Raw genomic sequence first — 22,427 nt, 5'->3', positions numbered from 1 at the left:
CTCAGATGCAATTTGGTGCAATATAGCACACTTCAACACCCACTCCATTTTGTAAAGAATTTTGCATTTTCACCTGGCCTTAGATGCAATTTGGTGCTTCAAATGAGATTTTTTTCTCATTTGGAAATGAAAAAGGGGTTTTCTGACTTGCGGAGCGGGGGGGGGGCGGAACGATACTTCCGCCCCCCATATTTTTCACTGGGGGGCTGGCGCCCCCCAGCCCCCCGGTTCCTACGCCCTTGCATGCAATAACAAATAAACAATAATATACCAATTGAAATTGATATAACGAGATATGTATCATAATAAACTATCAGTAAAGTAAATATAAAACTAATGAGAAAATATCTAACTGAGCCATGCGGAATTAACCCAAATCAGTTAAGTACACAAACCATGCATAATATTCCAAAGGGTTGCCAAGCTTTTCTATATATGAGTGTGCTGAGAACACAAAATTGTTTGACCAATAAGTTTTCGAACATATTTATTACAAATTTTATATTCATATACATCACATTGATGTGTTTGTCATTAATCGACTCCCGTTAGTAGACATAGAAACACTGCAGTGCTCCACCCCTAAAACATAATACTAATAATATTAGTAATTAAAAAACCATCCCAATCCGCTTTCCCTGGTTCAAATATCGCCCTCAGTTAGTTTGTCAATAACTTTCGTGTGCTGTATTCGATAGCTGTCAGAAGTAACTTCGGGATGAGGAGAGCTAGCACTTAATGATCGACTGGTATTTTTTATATCCTGCGTCGGAAATTTCTATTTCGAATATACGAAGTCGAGTGTATGGAATGATTCTACAATTATCAGAGTGTTTTGTGATAACAGTTTATTTTCACTGTAATACTCGTGTCGTGATTTTTAAACATGCTTTCTACGGATGATAGATTTTCTCAATTTTCATAAGTTGCAGATATTTTGGGTTCGGTTTTGAGAGAAATAAATATCAGGAAGAACAGCAACAACGAAACAACATCAACAAAACAATAAAAAAATATTAGGAGGAAATGAAAAGGAATATTGAAATTGTTCTCTGATTTTGAAAAACGCAATTCGATTCACATATATATATTTATATTGTTTGTATTTAACGATTTTGAATATCGTCCGAAAATTCGGCAGCGACTGCTAAAATTTAAGATGTCTTACTATGATGGAAGCATGGACTATTCTACAAACGATACAAGCCTACCACCGGTATATTTATTCATCACCTCAAATCTTAATCCCTTCATCTTCGTTGTGATTAGTTTAGCGGGTCTCATCGGTAACGGATTAGTCATTTTCTGTCTTCTCTATTTCACTAACTTAAAGACAGTCCCTAATGTTTACATTCTGAATTTGGCTGTCATCGATCTGTTTTTCCTTCTGGGTTTACCATTGATGGCGTACCAGTACCATTTCCACGACTGGCCGTTTGGGGTGGTCCTTTGTAAGTTCGCGAACGGCATGGATGTTGTCAACCAGTATGGTTCCGCGTGGACGCTCGTAGCTATGAGCGCAGACCGGTTTACAGCGGTAGTCTACCCGTTGTCATCGATGCAGCGACGCACGCGGTCGTGTGCCCGCATGGTCTGTACTGTCGTGGTGGTCTGGTCTTTCGTTCTTGGCGCCTTTAACTGGATTTTTGCTACAGTCGTATCGTTCCAGGTCGATGACTCCGGTAAGGAGGAACAGTTTTGTATGTTGGATATACCAGCCAATTTGACATCCATGCACATTATTTACTCAGCATTTAATTTCACCTTTGGATTCGCCATACCACTCGCGGCTATCCTCTTCTTTTATATGTCTATCTTTTATATCATGCAAACGAATGATTTCTACTTTCGTTCCAATGCCAAGACCGCGGCGCAGCGTGCGTCTAAGAGAGTAGCGGTTTTAACGATAGCTGTTATCGTGGTCTTTTTCATTTGTTGGATGCCCTATTACACCGTCCAGTTCAAGTTACTACTACAAGATATGAGAAACGAAGGATACACCATATCACTTAGTGTTATACAACAACTCTCCATCGCTCTCTGTTATATGAATAGCTTATTTAATCCATTCGTATACACTTTCATCGGTGAAAACTTTCGAAAGAATTTGGCCAAACTTTTCTGTTACGGAGCGCGTAATTTGAATCGAGGACGGTCAGGGCGGGACTCGAGTTCATACACCAGATCCACAGTTAAACTGCAACCCTTAAAGAGGCACAAAACCAAGGCCACCTACTACCCTTCTGACGTCACTATTGATGTAGCAAATGAGAGAAATAATAACACAGCTACAACGGCAACTTAAAATCAGGTAAAACAAATATTTTGCATTTTGTTTGTTAGTGAATGTCTCTATATTTTTTAGTTTTTTTGTCATCATAAAAGTTTTGAAACTTTGAAGGTTTATTTAGTATACAGAAATATCCTTCCCTTATTCGAAACTCGACATTGTCGTAAAAGAACATTTATCGATGATAACCAGTAGTATTGTGATTATTTCTATGCTTATTAATCTCTCAACACCGCACAAAATCTATATTACATGCTACGTAAATTGGACATATTTATTTTTATTTTAACCGATTGACTGAATGCGTTTAAATCTGGTTCCCAAACCGTGCACCTGTAAAGTCATTTAAACGACTAGAATGTTTCTGAAAACCAAACTTAATTAAAACGTGACATGTTTTGGATTTAAAATTTAACTAGAGGATTTTCTTATCGCAGTATATATATTGTTGTTTACATTTGAATTAATAAAAGTAATGATCAATTTCTATATTTGACTGGAGATAACATGTCAGCTTTTAATGCAATTTTTCAAATTTTAATTACACACAATTAATCACCATCGAGTGACATACGTAAACGACTTACATGTGTGCTAACATGCGAGGGAGGGACAGAAGTAGGCCTATATAATAAGCAAATCTCCCAGAATAGTGTTAATTAAAGTAATGCAAGTAACTCTAAATATTGTCTAGAAGGAAATTAATACATAAATTTACGATCTGATCCTGTTTTTTTTCTAAAAATAAAATTACACGTTTTGTTTTATTTATTTTCATGAAAGACAAACTTTTAGAATACAGTGTTATAATGTAATCATTGGTATCTATGTACAGTGGAAGATAGACGAGGGGAGGGGTGCGCGGTGAGGGGGGGGGAAGCGCGGTGAGGGGGGGGGGGGTGCGCGGTGAGGGGGGGTGCGCGGTGAGGGGGGGTGCGCGGATGGCATTATTCTAGCTCTCTTTTCTTTAATTGTCGCAACCAATAGCAACAAAAATTAATCGTTAAGAAATATATATTACTAACTAACTTAACTATAAACATTTTCAAGTTTAAATTTAGTTTATCATATACGCCGTACATCATTAATGTTAACATTGCACTTCCTATACGTAAATATGTGTTTTTAAAGGTAGTCAGTATAGGTTCCAAATTATAACACGCTATAATTTTCAAAAAGTACTTTCCTGGAGGTCTTTACTCTCCAAATTGTTCTCAGACATTTTTAAGGAACACGCAAGATGATTGAGTGTCCCAGTGATGAAAGTTTCCTCGAAGGTTGTAATAAGAAACAGTTTTAAAAATGTTGACCAAAAGGTGACCATATTTAAATGTCTAGCATATTTTGGGCCAATACAGCATACCTTTAAAGTCACTGATCATCAACCACATCCATGGCACACCACCCCTCCCCTCCCTCCCCTCTCCCTCCCCTCGCCCTCCCCTCCCCTCCCCACCCGCACCCCTCTTATATCTCAATCTTCCATCAATCCTCTTCAAGCTTGTCCATACAACTCGTGTCCATTGCATATCCATGTATAGTCATTGCAAAACATTAAGTCCCTTTTAATTTATTTAGAAACAAAAAAATCTTTCATTTTCTCTCTCACTCTCTCTTACTCTCTCTTCCTCTGAATATATGAAAAACATAATGTAAGAACAAAATTTGTATAATTTAAAGTAAAATATCCCCAAAACAGAAAAATAGAAGATATTAACATAAACTGTCAACAATCGTTTGATATTAATACTTAGTATATTGTCGGATTGACAAAGATACACTACCAAATCGCTTGGGATGGTAAAATTTATAACATACAGAAAAAAAAATATGCGATTAATGTTTTCATGTAAAGGAAACATTTTAACTCGATAATGCAATCTTCTCAATACATTCAGACAAAGATAACACGGGGGGGGGGGGGGGGGGGAGAAGATTCATAAAAGAAAATGTTTATATTTGTTTATTCTATAAATCAGGACGTCTTGAAGGAATAGGCAACCATAGAACTGTGTATTTCACAGTAGTTCATCATCATAAAATAAATTGGTTAATGTCTGCCGACGAACAGTTACAGAACAGTAAAACATCATATATACAGGAAAAAGTATTGAACGAAATAAAAAATGTCTTATTTTTCACGCTGGTGCGATTCAGTGCAATGAATGGGATATTACGAAAGACGGACATTATCAGCGGCGTACGCAAACGGGAGGGGAAGGAATGAGGGGTGGGGGCAGGGTGAAATCTCTCACCCCCATTGTCATTTGGGGAAATAATTCTGCAGTCGTGTGATTTGTATAGATTCAGTCGTTGAAGAATTAGTGCACTCCTCCGAGTGTATAGACCCCCCCCCCTCCTTTCAACATCCGACAAAAATTCAATAATATCTATAGATTAGCACAACTTTGCATTTAGAGCTAATTATATATAGACACCAATAGACACCTACAACATGTCTCATAATGCACTATTTGACGTCTAAACGTTGGATTTCTTTCTGGGGGAAGCTTAGACCCACCCCACGTCACCCGTTCCGCTATCAAATCCTTGATTTAACTCTGGTTGTTTAATAGAGGTTCATTGCCCTAGCTACGTCAGTCGCGGAATTTAGAATTTCCCACCCACCACCTCCCTCCCCCTATACGATTCCCACCTTTAAAATCCCGCGCACGCCACAGACCATCATTGAAAGTTGAAGCATTATTTTATTCTGTTATACGGTAATAATGTAGTCAATTTTTAACCATCAAGAAGGATTTGGTTTTGCCACGCAAATTCTCTTTTATTCGAAAAAATAATATTATACATATTCAAAATATCTATATTTTTTGTTTCTCATATCAGTATCGCCAAAAAAGAGGACATTTAAATACCTATGGAAATCAAGTCACTGTTATACACGTCTCTATAACCTTATTTTACATACAAATATTCGGGCGGAAGTTCATATTTTTCGCATCACGTGATTTGGTTGTAAGTATACTAGATCTCTGATTAATGTACAATTTCGTACGGAGTGTGTATTAAACGCATGTTTTTACTTGACTATTAGAAATGTTAGGGGGAAAAGGGAATGGAAAATAAGTAAATAATAAACGTGAGAAAAGAGAAAAGAATCCAACTCAGTTCTCAATTCAATTAAGCAAAATTATTCATCTCAGAGCGAAATGAAAAAGGAGAAAAATCTCGGAGAAAAATTTATAAAATTAAACAAAAAGACAAAAAGAAGAAGAAGAAGATGTGTTCATTCTACTGAGTGTGTCATAATAATGTGTAACATTAATAAGCAGCAATCTCATGTGTGTAAAGTGGATGCCTTAATATAACGTCCGTGAAACATGATATTTGTTATCGTCATATGGGCACATATTTAAATGAAAATAAAAGAAGCTTAGTTTCTAATCAACTTCTAATCAAATGGAATTGTAGATAACCATATGCATGTCAAATTTTAAGACAGTGCTCATCACAAAATATAGGATAATCGAAAATTGAATGTTCCCACATAGAAACAGTCCAGTGTGACAATTAATTGAAGACACGAGGGGGGGGGGGGTGGGGGTGGAGGGGGTTGTCGAGATATGTTGCACCCTTCCCTTAAAACCGGAAGTTTCGGTTGGTTAGTTGGTTAGTTACAATCTTACAGTTGAGAGATATCACAGTATTCCTTCACGCAAGAGGCTGGAGACTTGAGCAAGTCTAATTATGACATCATAAGGTCACATGCGTTTCAATTTATTTATCTTTTTTTTCTTTATTTATTACAATGTTTATTTTCTTTACGGTATTGCATCTAAAACATTCAGGCTCTAAAAATAACCCAAGACAAATGTCATTTTCTTCAGATCCAAAAGTAGCACTATGACATGATCACATATTTTACAAGATGACAAAATGACCCCTTATTTGACTTTTAATCTAGGATATCTCCTAAACTGAGCATGATTTTTCTTACATTATTCACAAATATCAGCTCTATCACATAAGCTTAAATTAAGAAGATAGTGAGGGCTTCATGTGGTTCCTAGAACAAGCACAAAAGAAGTAAATGTGTCTCTCGGACAGGGTGACGGGCGCTGTCCATTTCCATGTGGATGCAGGAATGAGCTTTACCATAGTCATGTACACAGGCTAGTGTATATCAAGTATACTAAGCTATATTAGGCAGAGGCTGCATATGAAAACATTATTTATAGTCAGGTTCCTCTTCAAGCCTATGAATCCATCTTATTACAGTTGAATTCGGCAGAATTTTAATCTGGCCTCTCTGTAAATATACGTGAATGTTATAAATCAGTTTCCCGTCGTAGATTGATTGTTAGCACTGATGCAAATTACACTAAGATGAATGATAGATGTCGCCCTAGCAAACAAGAGCAAATTTGAGGTTAAATCTTGTCTGAAATCAGTGAGAAGTACAAAAAATCTAAAATATGCAATAGCACCTATATATGGACAGGACGAGTAAGACGAAACTTGATCAAAGCCTGATCAGAATATTTCAACATCTATTTTATAAAGCAACTGATTAATTTTGGTCGGATTTATTTTTATATATATGTATAAATATCCGACTGGAAAGATTAGGGACTCATTATTAGTGAGTTAGCATAAAATAAAAGAAGAATTCTATTATTTTTTTAGCTAAAAAAGACCAGTCCCACACTTGAAATGGATTGATGTAGTATCATAATATAATTCGAAGAATATATAGGGACCGCGATAAACGTGTCTCTGTGAAAACTAGAAAGAAGACGTCATAGTCTCGTTCATTCAGTCGTTTGATAAAAGCGATGAACAATGTTTTATCTGTAATAATCTGCTAGATTGAGTTTTTTCTTATTTACCAAACTTACAGGGTAAGCTCTGTTGCCCAAACATTTAAAGATCATCCGCATTTGGACCCAATTTTAGAATGCTAACTATTGCTTAAAGTTCCAATGATGCTTTTCTAGAGGCTTCGATCACACTTAGACATTGCACTGTCTCGTTGCAGGAAGGCAGAACGTTTTGAGGGTGCCAAATAAAGTGCTTGTTGAAATCTGAATATTAGCGACCATTATTCAATTTTCTAGCATATTCGGGTGCAATACTAATAACCTTTAATAAAAAGAAAAGAAAAAGGAAGGGGGTAGGCGGGAGGGGAGAGCCAAGAATGTCAGGAATTTGTCATGTTAAAACATGTTCATCTGAAAGTAAGAAAGTTTTCTCTCTCACTATCTCTATTTTTCTTTGTTATTGCGTTAAGCCTAATACTAATACACTGATGTACGTTTGGTTGAATTGCTTCTCCATGACAATATATGAGCACAATCTCGGAGACACAAAATGCGCAGAGTTAAAACAAGAAATTAAGCGAAATCCTGTGTAAAGTACCCTTTTGAAACAACTGCAAGGTCGGTAAACGTTAGGTCTGTTTTTTCCCGAAACACCATTTCCCTCTCTGATAATAAAAATTATATATATATTAAATTATATTATATTAGAGAGGGTAGTTTATCAGGGTTTTAGATTTTTTTTTGATCTTACAATTGAAGGATACTCTATTTCTCAGAAAGAGCGAAGTTATATCGACTTGAAGTGTTTATATATATATAAATACTAACAAATCAAAAACAAAACAAATCAACAAAATCAGACGAAACATCAAAATGAACAATAAAAAGTAAACAACCAAAAGTATAGTCATATACTAACAAATAAATTTAAAAAAATAGAGTATGCGTTGCGTTCGCGATTGACTGTGATGTTCTCAATGCAATTAGAATGGGGGCCGTGCAGGCGGTTATATAATCTTTACGCTAAAATCTAATCTCCCGCCAATATATTCGGGGGGAGAACTATATAAGGCTTGATTTATGGTTAAAGAAATCACGACTGATAACAAAATGGTGAGATGTTTACAATAAAACAGCTGGTTACGGTTTCATCACTAGAATTAATCCTATAAAATACACATCTCGCTCAAGTATATAGCTGTACGTTGTTTGTGAATGCTTGTCACGTACGAAAAGTTTCCCCCCTTTTTTAGCGTTTTGTTTATTCAAACGCAGCGATAGACATCTAGAGGGAGTCTGGGAGAACGCCCGGAACGAAGGTGATCTGGCGCAAAATTTGTGAAGACAAATTTTGTGCTATTGTTGTTTTTGTTGTTCTTTTCCGGATTGAATATTGGCGCGAATACCAGCATGAATAAGTAGAATGTATAGTGATCGTCTGAGCAGGGTCGCTCTATAGTGTATGGCGTACATAGGAACGGACCGACCGACCGCGGCCCTGGTATACATCGTCTTAAAACCAGATTTTCTAACCCTTATGTTTTGTGTTACTGGAAGCAGGGAGACTATGAATAAATAACTGATGCCCGAAACCATCGATATTTTTATAAGGGTGTATGAAAATATATTCCATATAATCATGGTTCATCAAGTTTACATGGATGTGTAGATAAAGTTTCATAGTTTCTATCCCATTTTCTCGTCCCCTACCGCCGCTAACGGCCGTACCCCCATGCACCCACCCCTCTATCCAGGCTGTAGCCCTATCACCCCCTCTATCCAGCCTGTAGCTCTCCCACCCCCTCTATCCAGCCTATAGCCCTCCCACCCCCTCTGTCCAGGCATGAAGGTATGTGCGTCCGTCTATGGCAAGCCATGTGGGACAAACACTGCATAATATATCCGCGTATTAATTGGAATTTATACGCGTATTAATTGGAATATATACGCGTATATATTATTAGCCAATCATATGGCTTAAATATATCCGCGTATTAATTCGAATATATACACGTATTAATTCGAATATATACACGTATTAATTCGAATATATACACGTATTAAATAAAATAAATATGGGGATTAAATCCAATATATGCACGGATTAATTAGAGTTACACGAAAAAAAAAAAACATTTCCGCTCTTGCTGTGTACATATGCCAACGATAAATGTTTTGGCGGGCTCGCGAGATCGCTTCAAAAAGCGAAACTTTACACATGTAGGCTATAACACATATATTCGAATTAATACGCGTATATATTCGAATTAATACGCGGATATATTATGCAGTGTTTGTCCCACATGGCTTGCCATATCCGTCTGCTATGAATGTAGGTCCTTCCTTCGAGAACTGCATGCGTACTTTCTTGACGTATACACTCGAAAGTATAGAGTTTGATGATATTAAAATATCAAGCGTTCCGTCGCAAACAAAACCAGATCTGCGGGTCTTAGCTAAAGGTAAGTTGACAACAATGTCTCATAAAGGATACCGTACTATATAGCGCCACGGTGATGGTGCGCTATACCATGGAGGTATAACTCCATGGTTATATACTCACTATATGATATCGCCGTCGTCTTGCTCTTAGGAGGTATTTTCAACTTGGCCTGGAGGACAATTACAATTTACTCTTTCCAAATACCGATTAACTCCATGGGGACTGCTGTCGTAATCACATCTGTAGAAGTTAACCTATTGAACAGATATCATAACCATGATAGGCATGTACTTGTTTATATGGAGCAGAAGCATACAATGAAATGACAATCAAAATATGACGGGCGAAGGGGGAATGGATAATATAATATGTGATATGTATATATCTCTCTCTCTTGACATTTTACACAGACCTACTTCTAGAGGGGACAACCATGTACTAGATTAACTTCCCTCACATACCCATTATAACATATAATGTATTTATGCTTGCTTGTTTAATGTTGCGATTTGAATGGATTCATGTTAGCGTCGTTCCTCGATACTATATGAAACATTGAAGTCACGCGGGCCATTTAAGTGACAAGCAACCTAAGGTGATTACGTCATGCAGCATGCATTGTAACGTTAAGTGAAGCTACAATTAATGTTATAGTAAAGATTCGTCTGTAGAAGATAACCTACATTGGACAGAGAGCATATAACCACGATAGACATATACATGTATGGACAGGAGCATACAATGAAATGACAATCAAATATGAGGAGCGAAGGGGGAATGGATCATCTCATATTTTGATATGTATCTCTCTCCACCTCTCTCTCTATATATATGTATATATGTATGTGTGTGTGTGTGATACACGAATCTTTAGAACAGATCTATACTTCAAGTGGGGCCAACCGTGTGGTGTAATTTTCGTCCTATACCCATCTAACCTATTTTAATATATATCCCATTTCTGTTTGTAGAAATACGATTCCAGGCACTCAGAACGCCTAAACGCCTATTCAGTTCAATGAGTTGATATGTGGTTCCTTCCCTATACAATAATGCGTGTTCTGTACGTATTGTTCAGGTCTTTTTTGGGTAGAAGGTTTAGTACACATATACGTCTTATACTTTTACTTCCTCGGTTGGAGGGATTCATGTAAATAAGCATCTCACATCATCGTCGCTATGGAGCATATGAAGTTGCGAGGGCCATTCAAGTGACAAACAAGGCGACGCGCATTCTCACAATACGCCATGCAGCAGGCAGCTCTATCTAATGTTAGTTTGTTTGTTTGTCATTTTAGTCTAAAAATCGTATAAATATGTCAACTGTTGAGATGAGGCACCCATTATACATTAAATTTGCATGACCTGGGGTCAATTAGAGGGTCTCAGGGAAATATGGGATAAAGGATAATATGATATTCTTATTTTCATAGGGAAATGTAAACTTCCAGAAAAAAATAATGTTGTCGCCATTTCTTCGAATGTGTAGCTTACCTCACTGTGTGTGTGTACCGCTCATACTGTGCTAATATTGTGTTATGTATAGGCCGAAGCGATGGAACGCGAGTCGGCTATAATAAATATAACGGAAGCAAATATAACGAAGACAAACCGGGCCCCTCCTCCCACACTCCCATGGCCCCTCTTAAGCAGCGCCAGGGACCATTTCTTATCACACACGTCTTCACATCAATGTCAAGGGATACTTTGTCTGCGATATAGACCACATTCACAAATATATGCGAAGAGTTTATTAAATATTGGATTTTCAAAAGGGAACAGGAAACATTCAGTTTCGCCGTGGTATACACAGAGATGTAATAAATTGTATACTTTCATGATTTTAATAACTATTGTATGTGGATGTAGACCCACTGTTCTCCCCCCCCCCCCCCCATAATAATCCACGTTTAGTTTCATAGCAAAATGTAAAATGTTAAAGTAGAAATTACATCAAGAATTACATTAAAAAGCATAAAGCAAAAGGCTGAAAGTTAGAAGAGACAACTCGATCCATAACATTCTTTAATTTTGTATATTCTTTGACCGCTGTTAATGCCTGAAACAGTTTACACTATTTTGTATCTTTTCGCCAAACTACACTGCAAAAGTAAGGTTATAACAAACTATATATAATTGTTTTGTTTGTAACGTGAGGTCACCTTAATAGGTATAGTGTACTCTATGCGGACGCTAATAATTATTATTTCTGTAATTAAAAGAGACATTGTTTCGATAAGGGAGATAGTTTATTGATCAATTACTTGTGATGTCAACAGGCTATCAATGGTCTTCTTGGGGTTAGGGGTTAGATGAAGAAAATACATTTTCAAAGGTAGAGAAATTCACGAAGAACAGAACTTGCAACTATTTTTTTCCTAACATGGCGATGGCAACGTGAATTACATACGTGTGTGTTATATACATATTTCATGGATGAACTTTAGAGATAGTTACTATGGTTACTCCCGCCCATTTGTTGTTTTTGTTTTGTTAATCTGTTGGACCTCTTTTAAGAGTATCTTTAACGTAGAGTCTTTTTCAATCGTAAAGTTTAATTGCAGATGGTAAACAGTTGTAAATTGTTCGGTGAAGGTTAATCAACGTTTTATAAGCACTCACTAGTCACTACAATACATGCCTTGGTTTCAATGAATATTCTCATGTAGTCTGCTGCGACCTGTTTAAACTGTTTCTTTGTTTTTAATTCCGACTGTGGAGTATTAGCTCAGTGGTTAACGCCGGTGCCTTTCAATCATAAAGTCCCCAGTTCGAGCCACTCCAAGATTAATGTATGTCGTCCAGTTACAGAGTTGTTGACAATTGACAATTCATAATCATGGACGTTAAATATGAATCTAAAAGACTGACTTTGGTCAGCTTGCGGCTTTGATAAGCCAATGATGGCTTCTTTGCGAGTTCCTGCTTGCAGGAGGATCTAAAATACATACATATATACATGTTACTGAGTGGGACCGGGTGGGGGTGGCGTGAGGGTGATGACGTCAATAATATGCGTTAGCATTCCACCCGTGCATTATTTGGAACGGGCTTTATAGATAGATATAGCCCGCATACCAAGTTGGGCTCGAAAGCCTTAAAGTGATTCACTAACAAATACACTAACATACTGACACACTAACATACTGACACGACATTTTAATATGACTGTCATATAAGCCGCGCAAGTACATTCTGTGCGGTAACATATGCCGAGTGCCATTTTCTGGAAGTGATCAATTCATTCACTAAAAGTACATGATGATCGTTGGGTGAAATTGTAAATAGATTCGTTTACCAGCCGTTAAGCTGTCTACAGGAGTAATGTGTTTTCATGATAAAAACAGGGTCAACAGAGAACAAATGTGGTTACGGTCATGTTTCCTCATGGAGAAAGTATGACATTTAAAATGTGAGCATCCATGCATGCGCACATCTTTGTATCCATCGAACTTTAAGCTGACCTGGAGGGATCACTCCACACGTACCAACCATAGGGGGTCACGTGAGATGCTTCCATGTGCTACTTACATATTATGTAACGCTCTGAGAGGTAAGCGTTCCGCAGACAACAGAAAGCCACTATAATGAGCATTTATGGAAAATTTGAGTGTAATTACTAACAGTAAACATTGGGAAAATATACACTTAGCTAGATTACATTGTTCGCGTAGCTTTACAAGGAATGTGGTAGATATGAGATTATGACATTAGTTATTGTAGAATATACACGCAAGGAGTAGTTAAGTGCTACAAGGGAGCACGTCACATGACCCTTTTACTCTTTTTTTCTTCTCCCCATTGACGTAGTCGGTCCAGGTTAATGTATACGCATATGGTACATATTATGATGTTGCAGCTGAACGTAGACGGACACACACATACACACCCACACACACAGAAAAAAACGATGAGGACATTGCGTTGAATTCGGTGAAAAGGTCAGGTTACACCGGACGGGTTACGTCTTGAAAAGTGTGAAGAATTTCATATGATACTGATGATTAATACTAAATGAAAGTATTCTCAGACACATTAAAATTAGAACAACCAGTGCTGGGTCATGCGATATACAGACGAATTTGGTTCGGAAGATAAATATCTCGGTTAAAAAATATTAAATTAAAATTAACGTGAAATGGTGCATTTTGAGGCAAGTTTAGACTATGAATAAGGTCTATAATTAGGTCTACACGCAAAGTTGTGTGTGCTTGAGAAAGGTACGAGATGTACATCCCCAAACCCCACCCTATATGGACATATACGTACAGGGGCGTAGCGAAGGGGTTTTTGTTGGGGGGGTGTGGAGAATTTGATTTGCCGACGGATCTGGAAGTGGTGACTGAAATGGGGGAGGGGTCTAAGGGGAGGGGGTCTACCCCTCCCCTTTGGAAAATTTTTAGTTTTGAAACGTCCTTAGATGCAATCTGGTGCATATTTTAAGTCAAATTTGATTTGCCGACGGATCTGGAAGTGGTGACTGAAATGGGGGAGGGGTCTACGGGGAGTGGGTCTACCCCTCCCCTTTGGAAAATTTTTAGTTTTGAAACGTCCTTAGATGCAATCTGGTGCATATTTTAAGTCAAATTTGATTTGCCGACGGATCTGGAAGTGGTGACTGAAATGGGGGAGGGGTCTAAGGGTAGGGGGTCTACCCCTCCCCTTTGGAAAATTTTTAGTTTTGAAACGTCCTTAGATGCAATCTGGTGCATATTTTAAGTCAAATTTGGCACGGAAGAAGCTCCCGTTCTCCTTTTCTCTATTCAGCTTTCCTTCTTTCTTCCCCTTCCGCTCTCTTCACCTTTTCTCCTTTTGCCGACAGACCCAAAATTTGCCGACAGCGACCAAATTATTGGGGGGGTGTGACACCCCCCACACCCCCCGCTCGCTACGCCCCTGTATACGTATGTAAAACAAACAGTATTTCATGTTCATTCCTAAGCAAACCAGATCGTTAGAGATATTTTGTATGCACATATGCGTATGTAAAACAAACAGTATTTCATGTTCATTTCTAAATAAACCAGATCGTTCGAGATATTTTGTATGCACATATACGTATGTAAACACACAGTATTTCATGTTCAATCCAAGCAAACCAGATCGTTGGAGATATTTTGTATGCAAGAGGTACCGCTTGTCCTTTTGCCTTTCCAACAAATTTGGCAAGATTTTATTCTAAAACTTCTCTAAGAATTCAATATTTTAGACTGACAAAATGTGTAAGTTTATACGGCACACGTTTCCTGCATTTTATGGTGATTTTCAAATACATACTTCTGTACAATTGAGAAGGAGGACATCCCTTCCCCATGCATTCGTACTTTACTTCAACATTTGTCTGTAGGCAATTGAAAGATATCAGGTATAGCCTAAATTAAATTGCTGTTTGACTAAACTGTACTGTACTATAACTCAAAAGCAGGTCATTATCTAGTATTTGTACCTACTATTACCTAGTAATACCTAGTATTTGTACCTACCTAGTCATACCTAGTATTTGTACCTAGTATTACCTAGTAATACCTAGTATTTGTACCTAGTATTACCTAGTCATACCTAGTATTTGTACCTAGTATTACCTAGTCATACCTAGTATTTGTACCTAGTATTACCTAGTCATACCTAGTATTTGTACCTAGTATTACCTAGTCATACCTAGTATTTACCTAGTATTACCTAGTCATACCTAGTATTTGTATATTTGTGAACCAGTAATTCTGAGAGCGATCTCATGTGCCATCGTGTACCATGAGTCTGTAAATATGATCGAAACAATTGCTGTTGCACTGATGTAACTGAGAATTTAACACTGATATACATTATTTGACGTAACAATATTGCATATCGCTATACTACTGTGTTAACATTCACTGCAACACTGATGTATACAGTGTGAGCTATCATTAATATATTATTTGGTTTAACCTTTGCAAAGAAAAAAGAACGACTATTTTCATTACACACATGGGAACATATTGTTAAAAATGGTCAAAGTATGTAAGAATTGCCCAAACAAATTTTTAGGGGTAAATGGTCATTTACAGAAACAGGGGCACTTGTAATATATGAAAAGGGGAACTTATGAGGTAATTGTTCATAAAAGTGGGCCATTCTTTGATTACTTAACATTACTTTATTTATCGTTGTTTATAAGTGGACAGATAGCCTACGAGAAGCATATAATTGAAATATGGAAAAACAGTGAGATCATTGACCCTCTAATGATAATGTCTGCTTCCCCTGGTTCGGAGTAGGTATGCATGTGAAATTCAGAGAAACAGATATACGTTAGGACAGTTGCCTATTTTATTGGACAGCTTAAATTTATCGGCCTCCCTTAGCGGGAATACTCTGACATGAATGATCATTAAATATTGTATGGAATTAATAACACCAGAGTATCCTGTGATGACGCATTGATTAGCGCAGCTAACAATCAAACGATGGACATCATTATACTAAAGGAGAGAAGGAAAAAAGTGCGGTAGGGAACTTTAACATCTGTCAAAGTTCATCAAAAGTAACAAAGTGTTTTTTCTTGAATCGTTTAGTTATTTATTGGTCTGATTCATTACCGATTCGATGGGGGTGAGGGGGGGGGGCGGGGGATGGCGAAGGAGATGTATGTGTGTGTTGTTGGGGGGGGGGACCGGGGCAAGTACATATGGAATGATTGCTAAGTGTAAAAAGTTGTATAAAGACTAACTTTTTGCAAGTTATTACGATAGCAAAAATTTATTAGAAAAAAACTTTTGCTAGTGATTTAAACTGACGTTACCGGATGTTGGTCAAGTCAAGTCAATCAGTGATACAAACCTGACCATTGTGTGTGTGTGTGCGTGTGGGCTTGTCAATGCCTCACAACTGGTTACATGGGACAACAGATATTCCTGTCACCAGTTGTCGAACAATAGAGAAAAATAGTTATCGGTTGTCCAGACAAAGGACAAATTTAGAAAAAGAGAAATGTCATCGGTTGTAGCTTATGTAATAGAAAACAAGATCGTATATATATATATATATATATATATATATATATATATATATATATATATATATATATATATATATATATATATATATATATATATATATATATATATATATATATATATATATATATATATATATATCGAGTTTTTACTCTTCTTTTCCCCAGACTCAGTCAAATCAGAAACTCGAGTAACTTTGATCTCTGTGATACGGGAAAGCATGAAATAGTTACATACGTCTATATACATATCCAAAGTGAACCATAACTTTCACACACAAAGACACGCACATACATACTTCAAAGACCTGACTTTGATATCTTGTGCGGTGTAAATGTCTTTACAAGAAAAGTGTCCTTACCCAATTTTTTTTTTGTTTTTTTTTTGGGGGGGGGGGGGGGCATTTCAAAGTGATTAAAAAGTGCCCTTCTCTTATTCAAACTATTTAAACAATACCTTTTTGTTTTAAAGAAAACCAAGCAAATTTTATCGTAAAACATACAAATAATGGAATTTGTGGTACGGAATGTATATGTTAGATGGTTTCTTCTCTTTTTTTTATTTGCCCCCTAAGGTCAGAGTCACATGTCCCTCGAAATCCACCCCCTTCCGTCCCTCGAGATCCCTCCCCACCCCCTCGTTAAATTTCAGTAATGATCCGTTGCACCTGGTTACCAAACGGAATCGATTTAAACCGAGGTCATTTGTATCAACTGCTGAAAACCTTTTCTTACATAATATATGTTTTCCTTATTTTATTGACAGATATTGGTAACGGTGAATGGAACTAACTAGATCAACCCAATACTTACATTCGATTAGTCATTACATTTGAGCGGGAAGTCTGGATCGTTATCAAAATCATGACGTCACCAGTATTGTTGCGTACAATGGAATTTTGAAATGGAAGACTACCACTGGTGTCTCTTATAGGACAGATGACGTACTCTTTTACGAGTTACCGGTAAATGGCTATTGACCAGTATTATGTCAGTAACTGGTATATTCATTTACGAGGAAGACATTTTGCATCAGTGCCCTTTCAGCTTTGATGGGCTTGGAAACATGACGAGTCATTCTTACCACGTTGTGACTGGTTGGGATACCTCAAGAACTGTTATTACCTATAACACATTGTGATTGGTTGAAATTTACCCTACAAGTGTTCTTTTTCGACGTTGTGATTGGTTGAAGATGCCACATGTTTTTTTTTTCGGTTGTGATGAGTAGAAAATTCCACTCGTGTTTCGTTTTCCCACGTTGTGATTGGTCGAAAGATTTACTTGTTTTGTGCTTTTCTACATTTAGATAGTTTCGGAAACATTTTTCCACATATTGATTCGTTGAGAACATTTATTCTTTTTATAATGGATCATACTATGACCGAAATTGGATATAAAAAGCCAGGCAGGTCTTTTGAGGCTGAATGCATTAAACCGGATGTGCATATGAAAGAAAGGAAACTTAACAATTCGACCTTTTCGTGACGGGTATTAACATTTCAAAGTAAGACTTGTCTTGAACTTGTACCAAAAAAAAAAAAAAAATCATCAGTTTTGACAAGTATGGATGGCTCTACTAATATAATAATCACATACGCCATTTGAATCTATATATTTTTTATTTGAGTGTCTAGATATATTCCATGTTCATTGTTTGAAGCATCCAATCACCTCGTGTAACAGGGGGCGAGGAAAGACGGATAAGTAGGCCACAACCCCGAGAGCAGTGGTCAAGGAGGGGTCCCCGAAGAAAAACTTAGGGCGCCCGGGAGAATATGCGACAGTATAGTACGAAGTGTATTCACATTTTCATACTATTATACGTGAGAAAATGTGAAGAATGCGGAAAAGGGGCGCTGTGACATAATTGTCCCCGGGGCCCTACCTGGTTCGCGACGTCTTTGCCTGTAAGTTATTAGCACATACAATTAATCGTTTTTTCAAGAAACTGATCAAGAATCAGCGGGTAAATCGGCCTATATATATATGTTTCCTTTGCATTTACATATACCCCATGTACTGTGATGGCACATAGCAGTAGCAGACAGCATATGAAGTGACGTCATCTGTTGGACTGCGAACAGCTGCATTTACTCTCACCATCAACATTAAAATTGTGACGTCATTCATGCACTTCAGGTTGAATTTTATTGCTTTCCTATTTAATTCAATGCTAATCCCTTTTTCTTTCTAAGGTTGTAGATATATGTATTGCTGGTCACATTTTCATATTTAAATTTGTACAATGTGACGTCATTTAATTTAATTCAATTATTATTGCTTGATACATATTATAACTTTATGAAGGTAAAAGTAAACACGAAATGCACAAAGAAAAGGTTGTATTGTTACATAGTACCGGTTACCATAAATTAACAGTTTGCAGTTATTTGTAAACGCAATAAATTTGAAAAAGTGCCAAGAGAATTTCTTGGTCAATACGTGATTTGAATTTCAGGATTATGGCTCCAGGAATATAAGTATAATGTACTCTGGCTGCTATACCATCTGATTTGTTTGTTTGCGCAGATGCATTGGTAAAGCCTACCACAATGAAGCCTACCAAGGCCTATACCAAGGAACCACTTGTTTACATTTATGTACGGCTGTGGATGACTCGGTAAGGGGAGTGTGTGAACAAATTTGGAAAAACCGCTTGTTAGTTCTCTCGGCGTCTTTTTCCTCGTTATTTATTGACAGTTCCTCTAGAGAGGGAGCCTTTAGTCATAAATTTTGAGATTGATATTTCCCTACTTTTTTTGGGTGATGTAAGATGAAGAGAGTATGATCCGTCCAGAAAGGGAGAGTCGGACTCAATCTCCTGATAGAAACACTTACCGTCCAAGGTGGCTAAATAGTAGAGGCACGGCGAGCTTCTTCTTTTTTTCCCAGAAGACACAGGTATGCAAGTATGTTTCGTTTCGCTTCAGACTGTTTCTGTCATTCCTCATGCCCCCATGCCCCATCTCTCCCCTCCCCATTCCCCATCTCTCCCCCTCTCCATGCCCCATCTCTCCCCCTCTCCAGCGTGTCCGTCCCCCTGCCTATCGCCTTGTACAGACTGTAGCCGCGTCGTACATGCAGTGAATACAGTAGTACGTTGGTTTGCTACCGACTTCGCTGGACAGTGGCGGAACTGTATAAGGTGTCCGATGATGATGGAGTAGAACAGGCATATAGGGAGAAGTAAATTAACGAAAGCGCCAATACTGATACGGGGACAATACCCATATCTCATATCTGTATACCGACTACTTCCCCACCCCCCTCCACTCCCCTTCCCTCCCCCTCCCCCTCCCCTCCCACTATAAATCCCCATCCATCAATATACTCTCCAAATGATGCATCAAATGCTAATTAGGCCTAAGATAAGTTCCAATATCCGCAAAGACAAGTTGACACTTCTTCAACGAGCCGTTACTCGACGCTTAAAATTTTTCGTACGGGAATTGAAGAAAAAAAAGCTGGCGTCGCCGTTCCCGATTCATAAATACCGGTGTATGTTTTTCAAGGAAATTTGAAGATTTGTAATTTATATGCCATCCGCGGTAACAGTCACTGCACTGGTGTAAGAAAACTAGCATGGCATTAAACAGATAAAAAAAGGCTTTTAAGTTACAATTTGTTTACAATATCACTGAAAGGGCGTTAACTTTCACGGCTATTTCTTTAAACGTACGTATAAAAAGGACTGAATATATAAAAGATTCGTGCAAATAATCGTAAATGAAATAATGAAGCCATATATTAAAAAACCAACACCGTCTTATAAAATAGCACGTGTTACTTTCTAGACGCTATAGGGGAAGTCATACGGTGTTTGTGTGTGTAATTATTGCCGTACGTTAAACGTTATGACATTTTATATCAAGCAATGGTAAACAGAGAAAGAATACCCGCCCCTCGTTTTTAGTTCGTTTTCAAATAACTTACATCGAAAAACTAAGATATAATTTACAATTCCCAATTGAATGTTTATCCCTGAAGCCATTGTACTCTTTGCATATTGAACTTTGTCTGTCAGACATCGCACCTATTAAGTATATTTTTATAACAAAATAAAAGTATGAATATTTTAATGTGTAATATTACTAATAAAGTGATTCAGTCTGTTATATGCCTATCTATAATCGTGAACAGCGAAAACGATCTTTGGATTCAGAAAAGTGCCAATGAAAAAAATAATACTGACGAAGTAATTTTCTATGAGCAAATGAATCATATTTTCTGTATAAGAAATAGTTGTGGGCGCTTAAGATGTTTTTTTTTCTTTCTTTGTGTATATACTTAATCATTGTTTAAGCTACATATACCCTGATTGTTAATAAATGTTTGTTCGTTCGTCACCCTTGCTTCTGTGTCATATTTCCGATTGCTTGTAACCTAAATACATTTTAAAAATTTGAGGGGGAAGTAATATATGCATGTGAGCTGTCGTTAAAATGGATACTCTATTGGCATACACTTAATATTTCAGTGTAGGCCTATTTATGGGGAAGTTGACAAACCTAAAATTCCACTTGGATTAAGAAAAACATTCATATCCTACTGGAGTCGTTTCAAACATATACAGATGCAGATTATTGGAAAGTCATTTATTATTCACAGCTAACATCTATATACTTTACTCAACGGAAATTGATAACACTCTCATGTAGATTATCGGGTTTCATGGCGCGTGAACTTTCCTTAAAAGAATGTTCATTTCCTGCGATAAATCATGTTGGAGATTTTTCTCCTTGATAACCTTTTACTTGAATGTCATCCATATTAACCTGAATTTTTTTTTAACAAGTGAAATTGTTTTACTTTTTAAAGTTTCCCAGCAAAAGTATCTTGAAGGTTCTCGCACGTTGTAAGTTATACCATATCGGACATTTTGAGAAGTTTTAAATTACGCATTAATTAAGATGTCTCAAATATGGGAACATGCTTTAAGTTTTAAGGGAATAACGATAAAAGAGGCGGGTCCGGGATTAACTTTTTTAACGAGGAGTCGTGGACCTGGGATCGTTAGAGCCATGTAAGAGGGGGAGGTCTGAGGTTCTCCCCTTCCCAAGCCCTCCCCCACACTGCACCCTTCCCATCCCCCTCCCCAGAAAACAAACAATTGACAATTGACGTTAAATGGTGAATTGTGAGGTATAATAGGTCAATAATTCTAAACGCACAGTTGTGCTAACAACTATTGTGATTTTTTGGGGGGACTAGATTGAAAAGGATGGTTGGGGGGTGTATACACCCAGACCCCATGGATCCTCGTCGGGGGTAAAATGATTGTTGAAGTTTGAAAATGAGTGAACATTATTCGACTTTCATAGCAAAATCTGTGACAATCATGTTGACTGTTACATGCCTATTGATATTCTAAATCTGAGCTTTCATTAATATCCATATATCGTAAGCCTAACTTTTTACCATTTTTGGATAATTATTGTTTCGTAAAGCAAGAAATACAATGTACAAATCAAACTTATTCCTTCAAGATTAGGTCTGAACTTCTTCAATACACATCTGAGCTTGAATATCCACGTTACCTTCTTAACTATACCAACTTAATTACTACACACTTTAAACATCACATGGATAATTTACGAATTTTAAGTGGGTATATTCAGTAAAATTATTTTCAATTGCATATTTTCAGGCTTACAAGTGAATGCATCATAAATAATATTACGTGCATATACAAGGAACTTAAGAGTGAAGTAAATCATAAGTAGACCTATCTATAAATAGATATTTAAAAAATTCCTTATACTATAAGGAGAGCAATTTACTTTTGCGAAGTTAGTAACTATATATGCAAATTAAACCCAAAATGAGTTTGATTATTCTACTTAATTCATATACCTTCACTGCAAATATAATGTGACTGGTAGAGTATTACACATCACTAGCTATCGGTAAAATGTC

General features: G+C 37.1%; 1 protein-coding gene across 2 annotated transcripts in view; it reads left to right on the top strand.

Annotated features, from left to right (window-relative positions):
• The first annotated feature begins 717 nt into the window (after positions 1–717).
• The window catches only part of LOC139978913 (neuropeptides B/W receptor type 1-like), a 40,739-nt gene continuing 19,029 nt past the window's right edge, over positions 718–22,427 (top strand). The window contains exons 1-2 of one of the 2 annotated variants that reach the window (XM_071989478.1): positions 718–2,311; positions 17,275–20,851. In XM_071989478.1, coding sequence (XP_071845579.1) covers positions 1,160–2,305 — 1,146 coding nt within the window. In that variant the 5' untranslated portion in view covers positions 718–1,159 and the 3' untranslated portion in view covers positions 2,306–2,311; positions 17,275–20,851. Of the gene's footprint in view, positions 2,312–17,274; positions 20,852–22,427 lie in introns of those variants that run through there. The other variant, XM_071989479.1, reaches the window with a different exon arrangement.

Source organism: Apostichopus japonicus, chromosome 13 (genome assembly GCF_037975245.1).
Source record: "Apostichopus japonicus isolate 1M-3 chromosome 13, ASM3797524v1, whole genome shotgun sequence".
NCBI lineage: Eukaryota > Metazoa > Echinodermata > Holothuroidea > Aspidochirotida > Stichopodidae > Apostichopus > Apostichopus japonicus.
This window is presented reverse-complemented; position numbering and strand designations above follow the sequence as displayed.